The sequence below is a fragment of the Oculina patagonica genome, chromosome 4 (assembly GCF_052425735.1).
Source record: "Oculina patagonica isolate OP01 chromosome 4, crgOcupat, whole genome shotgun sequence".
NCBI lineage: Eukaryota > Metazoa > Cnidaria > Anthozoa > Scleractinia > Oculinidae > Oculina > Oculina patagonica.
Window position 1 is genome coordinate 52,750,226 of NC_135761.1, and position 11,739 is coordinate 52,761,964.

Below are 11,739 nucleotides of genomic sequence, written 5' to 3' on the forward strand. Positions count from 1 at the left end.
GCCCGTTGTATTGTGCTTACTGAGAAATGCTCGGAGATATTAGCTGTATAAGCTACTCTTCAAATCCGAGGGTGTGAAAGTGTGAAACCCTGGTCCTCCTGGTTGGAGGTTGGGGCTGATAACCCACTCCCGTAAAAATAAGACTTATGCAGAAATGAAAGACATTCAAACCTCTATCATCGTCGATAGAGCGACGATAGCGCATTTGAGTCAAAACTGAGAGCAAAAAAGCCGACAGCGTCGAACGTGAATCCGAAACTCGAAACCACGATAGGCTGGAATGTTAGAACCACGTTCGAGACTGGAAAAGCTGACCGAGTATTGGTGGACAATCAAAACTAAACACAGGACAGCTTTGGAGTGGAGGCTACGCCAGAAGGGAGGGGAATACCTGGTCAACCAAAAACAACATGGAAGCTTATAATTATTTGAACGTTTGAACAACCTTTCAGTTGAATTGGGAGTTTCTATACCAGTTAGACACACTGACACTTGGGTCGCCCGACACCACCCATGACAGGCGTTGGCCCTCGTTCCACTCCTGATGTCATCACCTTTGACCAAGCACTGTAGAGGAAAAGATTTTTCCAATGATACCCAAAGGAGATTGATTTGGCGAATTAAGGGACGGACCATTATTTTTTTGGAGGGGGGGGGGTGGGGATGAGAAATATTGAAAAAAATTGTTTGCAGGGCCTGGAAAGACAAAATAAATTGTTTGCAAAAACGATATGTAGAACAAAAAATAGTAAGAATTTCGAAAAAAATTGTTTGCAGAGATGCATAAACTAAAAAAAAAACTTGCAGAGGAAAATTTTTCATCCCCCCCCCCCTCCAAGAAAATAATGGTCCGTCCCTAAGCTCGAAATACTTACGAAAACGCTTAGAAATTTTTGTGAAAGAATAAGAGGGAAATTTTCCTTTTTATTAGAACTGCAAGCAAGCCCGGTAGAAGTCCAGCAACTGCAGCAAAAGGTAACAAAAAAGGAAAATGGAAAAGCAAAGGAAACAGAAATAAAATAACATAAAGTGAAAGAGGTACTGGGTATATGTCAATTTCTCGTCTCAAAATTTTGATTTGTGCGCGTGCCCGATAAAAACTGTTTTAAAACGCGATGCGAGAGAAAAGCAAGGCACGCTCTCAATACAAATGCCGTTTTGAGTAATTTGGACGTAATTTAACTTATCACTGACCAGAAAATTTCAGAAAAGTATTAAAAGCGTTTTTCCAAAAAAAAAACTACAGGCGTCAACAAGTTAAAAACAGGTTGTTTTTTTTTCAGTTTAATTAAGGCAAACACGTACCTGCCAGTTCTGCCCAATCACTTTAGACATCATCCAAAAAACATATCATTTAAAACTAATTTGTTAAAGTATTCCCGTCTCGTTCCCAATGGATAAGAAAGCTTTTCTTACTTGGACTTTGGAAAGACAAAAAAATTGAAAGCGAGAGTTCTTTATTTTCTCAGAGTCGGGCTCGCCCACTCAAATGGCCCTGCGGAGAAAGTGATCGTGCAAACTCGCAGTCTGAGACAAAACCCAAACAATTTAAATCTTGCATGATGAACGCGTCATAAAAATATGAATGCAAATCGAGCGGAAAAATTTATTCACAACACAAAACCGCATCAACACGATGGCTGACAAAAATAACAGCAGGGCCGAAAATACACGGAAGATATCCTACCACTTTTACTTACAAAGTGACGAAGACGACGACTTTGGTGGGTTTTTACCTGTGGAAACAACTCTTGAAGAACTTTACCCGCCCGTATGTCACAGCTGTAACGAGGAGGAATGCTGGCTGTTTGGCTATTTAATATTATTGTTTCTCTTCAGTTGTGGAGCTATCGGACTTGGGGTATTTGTTTTCGTCTGGGAGATTATACAAGACACTAACGAACGATTTTTTCTGGAACTGTTAACACCTATACTCGCTCTTATTCTAGCGTTTGTAGCTGGCATCTTGTGGCTAGTCTCGATTGTCGGCTGCGTTGGAACAGTTAAACAAAGCACGAAGCTCCTTCGCATTATAACAATAGTTTTTAAAGCTCTTTTGTTGTTCGAGATCGCGCTGTCTGCACTCGCTTTTTACTATCAAGCTCGAGTAAAAGTCGAGACAGACAAGTTTGGCGAATGGATGTCGTTTATTCAGCATTATCACGAAGATCCTAACTTGAGATTCACTCTGGATTCTATTCAGACTCGTCTGGGCTGTTGCGGTTTTAATGGCTACGAAGACTGGAAGGAAAACTCATTATTTTCATGCTCTTTTCCGCGTTCAAAAACCTGCTTTCTGCCAGTAACGTGCTGTGATGAGGCAGAGAGACAAAAGCGAAATTGCGAGTACAAAATACTACGAAGTAACACCAGTGAAACTCTAAGACAGCCAGAAAAATTTGTTCACACCAAAGGCTGCTTAACGATTATTCAAGATTGGTACAAATACAATTTGCTCTTAATTTCAATAAGTTGTATTTTGTTGGCCGTGGTTCAAGTGATTGCTATTTTCGCTATAAAGCGTCTTCTTCGACGAATTACAAACGAAAATGTGGAAGAATGCTCGGTCGCAACTGAACAAGAACTAATACCGCTACAGGAAGAGTTACAAGACGAAACGAGCCCCACGGAAGTTCACGAAGAAATTCGTGCGCGAAATACGAGCGTTGTGGTCCAGCGGATACACACACTAAAGGTTGTTTTGAGAGCAGTTGTAGCTTGGAGTGGAATGCATTCTACCAAAGAAGAAAATATCTAAACGTACTTTCTGCAATTCTGCGATTCAATTCTTGTATTAGACTTCATGTTAACCAAGGTAAATAAACGCGTGTTGTTATTGTTGTTGTCGTTGTTAATCAAATTTCAACTCACACTTTATTATGCTGACTAAGGTTGATTCTGATAACAAAAATTCACAGCCCGGTTTTAGATCTTAAATTACACTGGCAGGTATTTTAAAATCTACTTAATCTTATTTAATTGCTTTTAGGGTAGGCCTTAAACTTATCACTGGAGTGCATTTTATGGCATGGCAGGGACGACGGAAAGGACAATAGAGTTACAGTATTTTTATAAATATTTTTAATTTATTCATATCATTTCTCTTGTTTCGTAAATTATATATCATTATGTTTTCTTCCATGTATTTTCTTGCTAAAACTTTTTGATCACATTTGAAAAAATATATATTTTTGTCCGTTTTCACATAATCTATATTAAGTCCAAAACTACGTCTACATTGGTCTACATTAGCATAAGCTGTTTTATTTCCGTACGCACTTTCAGTGTAACCGCAGAATTCAAATCCAATTTAAAACGTCAAGCTTTGTGTTTCTTTGAACCCACAAACTAAAACTCTACATTACGTTTTGGCAACCTTTCAGTTCTTAACACCGTAAGTTTGTACTGACCAAAAAAAAACCCTAGAAAAAACCGTTTGGAAATAAAAAAGAATTCATTTCATCAATGCATTCTCTACTTGAGTTTTCTTCCCATAAGTCAGTTCGGCGCCTCCACTCAGCAACATGTCGATACCGGTTGTGAACGTGGCTTCAGCAGCCAGGTATAAACAGGCTTGACCGGATTCCTCAAGCGTGCCCATACGACCTAGCAGCTATGAAAAACAAGCACAACAGTCTGATCAGTTCATTAAAGGCTGGGCAGGAAAACTCTTACAATATGATTCGGATTATCTTTTCAACAATGCATACGGCTTTTTTAACATATTTATACCTGAGCTTCTTCGCCATCCTTTTTACTTTTCTCAAAGTCCCCAGAGTCCTGTGCTATTTGAGCCCATAACGGAGTCCAAACACTACCTGGTGAAAGGCTGAAAAAACACGTCAGTTATTAGCTAAAAATCTGATGTGCACTCCAAAAGAACAAAGTTAAGAAATGAATTAAAATAAATTATGTACGAATAAAACAACGGCCAACACATTAGAGCCGAAGTAACTGGGTTTTAGGAGGGTCAATAATTATAATAGACTTTTCCGCTGTCTACAAGACAGAAAGAAAATAAGAAAAGTAAAGCTAATGCAGAATATATAAATTTAATTTATACTGTGGCGAAAAATTCTGCTTACAAATGCGATGTAACAAAATACGAAAAAAAAACGCAACAAATCTGTAATAGGCACTGCTCGGAGGTTGAAGCGTTCCGTATTTATTTGCCTGGGCACTTATTAAATTATTGGACTTCGAGGGTGGGCGCTTATTCGAGGCTGGGCGCTTAATTGAATAAATACGGTATTTTTCATTATTTATCGTTATTATTTTTGTGCTGTTTCTTAGAATACCTGTTTACTCGCACTCCATACTTTGCCTCATCAACCGCTAGAGCCCTTGTCATTGAAGTTATTCCACCCTAAACATAATTATAAAAAAAACTCACTTATACACCATTCACACCAAAGCTAACTCGTTTAAGATGTTTCGTTAAACATCTTTAAACATTTTTTTTCTGTCTAGAAGTTGCTGATGTTTGTCGACTTCTAATTTATCACAATAAAAGCACAAATAAGATTTCTAAAACCCTATGTGAAAATTCAGTCTCTCAGTTTTCTGTTGGCGATTTTCATTTTGTTAAACCTGATTTAACTAAACTTGTTTTGCTGGTGTGAAAGGGGTAGTAGATTTACACCCCGAGCAGTCCATTATCTGCAGCCGCCTCCATTTGCAAGTTTAAACTTTAGAATTGAAATAAGTGTAGAACAACTCTGACAGTGAGGTTAGTTTCGCGCTGCTGTCTTTGTAAAGTTTCAATTTTTACCTTTCATCAGTGCGACATTGAAAGATAGCTTCTGACTGCAGCAAAGCTTTTACTAAAACTGAAGGCTTCGCCTCCACCATTATTATAGCGGCTTTTGTAAAACGAAAACTAAAGTAATCACTCTGGCCAATCACAAAAAAACACAGACAAGCCTTTGAACCAATCAAACTCGAAGCGAAAACATTCATTTAAAACTTGAAGCAAATACATGTAGCCGGCGTGAAGCGCGGGAAAACATGTGTGAGTGAGTGACGATTAGTTTTGGTTTAACTTCTGATTGGTTGAGAAAGTGGTGCGACATTTTTTAACCAATCAATAAGCGTAGTAATGTAAAACGAAAGCAAATGCAAACCGATTTAATAGAGGGAAGTGCTTTATATTAAGCCTTGGAAAATCGAAGGTGTCGACCCCAAGTTTTACCGTACACCGGTCGGATACTCTAACCGCTGAGCTACATGTGAAAAAAACTGAGTGGTTATTTGCTTGAGGATGTAGGGGAGACCTTTGTAAGAATCGAGGTTTACCTTGCTTGCAACGTATGCAACAGCTCCAGGTTGACCAATTTGTGCCACTAGACTGGAGATATTGATAATGTTACCTTTTGTTTTCCGTATGTGAGGCAGAGCAAACTAAAAAATAAAGCAAATAATCTCATATATTAACACACGTATGTATATAAAGTGCAGAATACCTAGTTTCCACATGAATGGAGAAAACGGTGTATGTTTAAGGCCCACTGTCAGGAACTTCGAAGCTAGAATCTTTGATTTACATCTGGCTTAAGTTTTGTCTTGTCTGTTTGGTTGGTTGGTTGGTTGGCCGGTTGGCTGCATGGTTGGTTGGATGGTTGATTGGTTGGTAGTGTGGTTTGTTGTTTGTTTGGATGGCTGGTCTTTACTAAAGGGGGCCCCTTCGTAACTACAGTTCGAGAGCAGTTGGCCCAGGGGGGGTACTTGCAGTATACATGACGGGGAGGTCCGACGTATTTTTTTGGGTCAAAAATTTACATCCTTGGTATTTTTTTAGGTCAAGAGATCTGTCATATATTTTTTTAGGTCTTAAAGTCTGTTTGATTGAATAAATCAGTATCGAGGTGCTAGGTCTTGTACTTTTTGGGGTAGAAAATTTTAATGCCAGGTATTTTTTTGGGTGTAAAATTTCAGACTCACGTATTTTTTTGGGTTCGCAATATGAAGCTCCGTCGGACCCCCCCCCCCCCCCCGTCATGTATACTGCAAGTACCCCCCCTGGGGCAGTTGGTAAGGAATTTCTCAAGATGGTTTTTGGTGGCAAGCTATTTTGAAGCGTTTGGTAATGCTTAATGGTGAATTTTTGGTGAGGAGAACAACGGCAAATGTTGAAAAAATTGATATTGCACGCGCTTTACTAGTGTCAGTCCCAAACCGCGCGCTAGAATTTGAAATCCCTAAAACTTTTGAGAGAAAAGTAAAGTTCCGATTTTTTTCAAAGAATTAGAGATAACATATCTTTCGTTCATAATCTTTCGTATGGAATTACCATTTACATGTAAGAAAGGAATGCTACCGAAGAAAGTTCAAAAACACGAGTCTTTATTGCGCCTTAACTTTAATAATGCGAATTTCCTAAAAACCATACGACGCATTAAGCACATGGACGTTCTTTATCAGTTGACACTGATTTTAATTCTTGTATCTGAGCGCCCTTTCAGTTTTAGGGTTTTTTCTATTCTGGTCACGTAACTTGTCAAATATGGCCGTGTTTTGAAACTTTTGAAGGACTCATCAAAAGAACTCCTATTTTGGCATTTCACTTACGTTCTGTGCATTTATAGTGGATTTTATTTAAATCATGAAACAACCTCCAACACTGATTACTATCTAAATCTAAACTAAGGAAAACCTGTAATTAATTAGTGTCTGTCTGTCCAACCAACCAGCCAAGTAGTTTGTGAAAGCTAAATTTTCAGGGGGGTCCTTCTTAACTACCAGTTTGTTGCAAACAAAGATTTTTGACCGTCAAATTTTGGAAACCCAACCTCCTATCGATGAGACTTCTGCACAACTTGGAGCAACTACAGAATGCAGGGCCACTTCGTGGAGAGACATTTGACCCTTGGAGTTCAGCTGGTCTTGTAAACTTGTTTTACAAGACCAGCTGAACTCCAAGGGTCAAATGTCTCTCCTTGGTGTGGGCAATACAGTAAATAATTATAATAAATTATTAATACAGTTCCACTTAACTTACTTTGCAAAATATAAAATAATTGACAAGATTAAGATCCAACAGCTTTCTAAACTCATCAACTGATGTGTGGTCAACTGTTTTTCCTTCAGGAGGATCTGACAAGATTATAAACAAATTCTACATGATTTAAAGGCAGAGAAAAAAATCTGGGATCCACATAATTTAATGGTGCATGCAAACAGGGTTGCAACCTTAAACAGATCTATCGACTTATAAGGTTTTAACCACAACAACGACAAGTACTATACTTACTTATCCTATTTAAAAAATAATACCTTATTATAGGAAATCAACGATACATGTTATTAACGCGAATTTCAAAAATTCGCGTTAATTTTATTGATATTAATTAATATAAACACGTTTACTATAAGCATTTAACCAGAACTTTTCTTGAATTCGCGTTAATTTTATTAGTACGCGTCAATTTTGTTCGCGTTGTTAAAATGCCTCGTTATATTCCTATAATAAGGTAATCTTTGTGTCTGTGAAACCAGCCTAGTCCCTAGGCATGCATGCTCAGCTCAAGAGGGTCCGGCCTTTATCAAGTGCAAGTGATGTCACCAAAGCTAATACAGACACCACGTTACTACAAACAGTGGCTTCTGTTCAATGCCTAACTCAAAACATTTTCATTGTCAGTGATTGTAGCATTTTGACTCTACTTACGCCATCCAGCATTGTTTACAAGGCAGTCAATACAGCCATACTTTTCTATAGTCCTGTCCACTACATTCTTTGGAAAAAGGAAAAGTTGTTAATAGCCTGAATAATTGAAATTATTTACAGATAATCAATTTTGTTATGATGCAAACACCACTCTAGTTAAATTGGATGCTTATTAAAGGACTATAGCATCATTATCAATGATCAGGTTAGGGGCATGCGCAGGGAATGACTCAAATCACAACTGTTTAACAGTTATAATATGCACCACAATATATACAAGAATTAACCCTGGAAACAGTCCTGAGCAGGCTTTTAGCCAGGATTTAAAATTTTTTATCCTGCCTGACTTTGTCCCCATAGGAAGGCCTGCTGAGGAGCATGCAAGTTTTTTTCCTGCAGTTATGAGTGCAAAGGTATCTAAAAGATTTCCAAATTTGCTAAAAAAAACCCTCTTTATACAGTTATTCATATTAATTTTCTCTGAAAGGTGGCCGTCCACAGGACTCCCGGACTTCCACCTGGCTAAAAGGGCAGGCCATGAATCAGTAGTCCTATGTCAAGACATAAATGGGTTTGTTTAATTAATTTATTAAGTTGATAGTGTTGGGCTTTTTTCAAAATTAATCTCAGTTTGAATTTACAATTCTCGTAATCTGAGTTGTTCAATTTTTAGATTCATTCAATTTTTAGCATTTTTATGTTAAAAATGGTAACTACCATTTTTTGCATAGAAAAAGTGAAGTTAAAGTTCCTCCTTGTGATCAAATATTTTGGGTGTCAGAAGAGTAAGGAACCTCATGTAGAGAAGGCTGCACAGGGATTTGTTGATCCCAGAAAAACAATTCAATATCCTGATTGGTTGTATGTGACGCTAGTATACATGTAGATTATTTACCTTTATATCTGTTTCTTTACTGACATCACATTTTACAAAGAATCCTTCTCCAGGTCCTTTATCATTTACTTCTTTTTCAAGTCTTTTACCATCCTCAACTATAAAAACATAACATAATCGTATCATTACTATAAGAAGGAGTGGCTGCCTATAGCTAACGATAATACAATAATACAATTTGTGTCTTTGGCAAGACACTTTACATTCATAATGACTCACTCCACCCAGGTACATAAATGGGTACCAGGAAAATTAATGCAAGGGGGGGGGGGGGAGAGGAGGGGAAGGGAGGAGGGAATCCTGCAATGGACTTGCATCCCATCCACAGGGAAGCAGAAACACTTAAACTTACTCGATGAAAACTGGGATACCCTCCATATGGTATGGGATGCTTCTGCCTGATCTAGACTTTACCTTTTTGTATTTAATAAAATTAATGAATCAGCACATTTGTTATGGACATGTTAAATTATTGACTGAACCTGAGATTGAGGTGGATTGACAAGTGGTCAAACTATTTTCTGTTTTTTCTGTTTTCTTTACCACAAACTTGATGATTTCGACATTGCTGATCCTAGCAGTATGCAGGACGCGTGTCACATATCAACCTAGTAAATGGCCCAGCTCACAACGAGTCTCTCGTAGCTTAGTTGGTTAGAGCACCCAACCATATCTGGGAGGCCATGGGTTCAATTCCTGTCGGGGAATCAGAATTTTTCTTTGTCCCATGTTCGTGTCATGTTGAACATCTCATATTTATTATTTATTACAGAGCTTAAAAAAAATTTACCATCTTTTTTCTTTTATACCATTTTCTGTTTGTTTATGGATGTTAACAAAGAGTGTTGAAAGAAAACACACCTGTTTATTACCTTGATGTGATTAAAGAGAGATGTATAACTTAACAATGTTCAGTGAATTGTGAATAGCAGGTGACAAATACTTACCCCCTCGAGCACAAAAAACTACTTTGGAACCAGCCTTGACTGGGAATAAAATAGACACAATCACTTGTTAAATTATGAAAAACACTATTTGATATCCTTTTGACCCCTATATAAGGCAAATGGCCTTTCTTCTTATAATAATTAAATAATTTATACAAAGTTGTAAAGTTGCAAACTGGATTTCCATGTATGATGCACCATTTGAAAGGTGTTGATATGGCCCGAGTCGTTCAAACTCCAGTGGATAAGTGTTAACAAAACATACTGTGCTATCCACCAGATAGCGATTTATCAAGTGGATGGCATTATTCACCCTTTGAACAACTGGGCCCTGTATATTTTATCATACACATCAACAAATAAGAAAGTTACAGTTTTGAAAGAAAGGGGTTAAAATGTTGAAAAGAAAATGAGTAAAAAAGTTGTTCCTCCCTGTATATACAAGGTACATGTACGGTATACCCCTAAACTATATCTTATATAACTAAAGGCAGATCTCAGTATAGTGGCTAATTTCAGTTATGTTGCATACCGTACCTCATATGTATACATGTATAATTGGGCAAGAAATAATGAAAAGTTGTAGAGGTGGTGAATCAAGACACAAATTGGGGGTGGTACAATTTTGGTTAATACTTTCAAAATGTAGATCTTTCCCACAAAATTTTGGTGCCAAAAATTCAATAAATTGGGCAAATATTGACCAAGTTATGACATTATGTGCCATTGGCACTTTTAGGGGTTAAAGGGGTATACAGTAATTAAACCTCTATATAACAAAGTTCCAAGGGTCCATTAAATTGGGTTCTTTATTAATATAGGACTGTAAAAGGCTTGCCCCTGGAGTAAACAGCAGTACAAGGTGGATTATTTTTTATAAGATCTCTTCCCCTGGCTTAATTGGCTGTACTGTGTGCACACAACACTGGCCAAACTGCTGAGATGTATTGTGTGACCATTGCTTTCAAATGGTTCATTCATGCAGGAGTTGGCAGGTGAGCAGTTACTTATCTTTGGGTGTGGCAGCAACAAATATTCTCAGTAACAAACCCTTTAACAATGAAGACCCCAGGGGGTAGTCCCTTTGGTGGACTATTTACGAGGCTCCACCCAAACCCTTTTCAGCCTTGAGGTAAATATAAGGGTGCAGATCTCACAAGTTGAAGTAAACAAAAGGGTAGGGAAAACTGTCATTACCATTTCTATAGGTCTGCAAAAGGACCATGTTGTATCATAGGTATACAAAAGGTTTACCAACATTATTTAGACCTCGGGCTGGGCCTCCTCATAGAAAATATTTTTTAAACGCCCAACCCCCTATCTGATCTTGCTGCCCACACAAAATTTATATGAAGTCAAAATAATTTACATTTGTATATTTCCTGGATTCTCGGAGTTAATCTGGGTACTATTTCCATACAAAACCGCAAAATCATAATATATATTTATAACCTATAAATTTATATGCTTTTTTTCCACAGTATCATGAAAAGTCACATGATTTGCATACAGTACACTCGTTGAAGTGTCAAAACACAATTTGGCGCATTTTAAGGCACATTCGTACCACTTTTTCATTCTATCACCCCAATCTTTTTAAATTGTTGTTTAATAATCTGCTCTTACCAAATTCCCTGACGATTCCTTCTCCGATCCCCTTGGATCCTCCTGTCACTATAGTCACTTTGCCACCGTATCTCAGAGTCGATGCCGCCGCGCCCGTTGCCATAATAATTTTCACTCTTTCTGCACGTTATTCTGAACTTTTTGAATCGAACAGTGTCTTTGCCTTGAACCAGTTTAGTATTCGTTGGCCTTCGATTCTGCAAACGCGATAAACTTGCTAATATCTTGGACTGTTCAATAATCCCTGCGCCAAACGCTGCACAAAAACACAAATTAATGACCCGCGTCCGTCCCCGCGTCCCGCACAGTTGTTGTCCGCGAAGAACCTGGCACGAAAGTGCTGGGTGTCAGAGTCTTCAGTTGTCTTGATCAGCGGTTTGTCTCCGTTAAATAACCCCTTTCGTGTATGACTCCTGGTGTACTACAATAACCACCATTTGGCCTTACACTGACACTGTTTCGGAAATATGGAAGATAGAAGTTGCGGGAAGTTGGAGTAGCGACGTCTCTCTCGCAAAACGCCAAACCGGCTGGGAGCGAAGAGAGGCGGGTGTATTCGCAGGCTATTTTAAAAGGGTAGGGATTTCACGAGTCGAAGGGTATAA

General features: G+C 38.2%; 2 protein-coding genes across 2 annotated transcripts; one reads left to right on the plus strand and one right to left on the minus strand.

Annotated features, from left to right (window-relative positions):
• Nucleotides 1–1,605: 1,605 nt before the first annotated feature.
• LOC144650617 (tetraspanin-14-like) lies at nt 1,606–2,836 on the plus strand. The gene has a single exon (XM_078510342.1). It carries the CDS (start codon nt 1,637–1,639, stop codon nt 2,756–2,758), a length of 1,122 nt encoding a protein of 373 aa, XP_078366468.1. The 5' UTR covers nt 1,606–1,636; the 3' UTR covers nt 2,759–2,836.
• Nucleotides 2,837–2,958: 122 nt separating this feature from the next.
• On the minus strand, nt 2,959–11,442 carry LOC144650636 (L-fucose dehydrogenase-like). The gene is made up of 9 exons (XM_078510362.1): nt 11,135–11,442; nt 9,509–9,547; nt 8,562–8,659; nt 7,667–7,733; nt 6,998–7,092; nt 5,296–5,400; nt 4,299–4,366; nt 3,733–3,829; nt 2,959–3,613 (listed from the first exon to the last, which is right to left on the minus strand). The coding sequence occupies exons 1-9, from the start codon at nt 11,235–11,237 to the stop codon at nt 3,455–3,457; spliced, it is 831 nt and encodes a 276-aa protein (XP_078366488.1). The 5' UTR covers nt 11,238–11,442; the 3' UTR covers nt 2,959–3,454.
• Nucleotides 11,443–11,739: the final 297 nt, after the last annotated feature.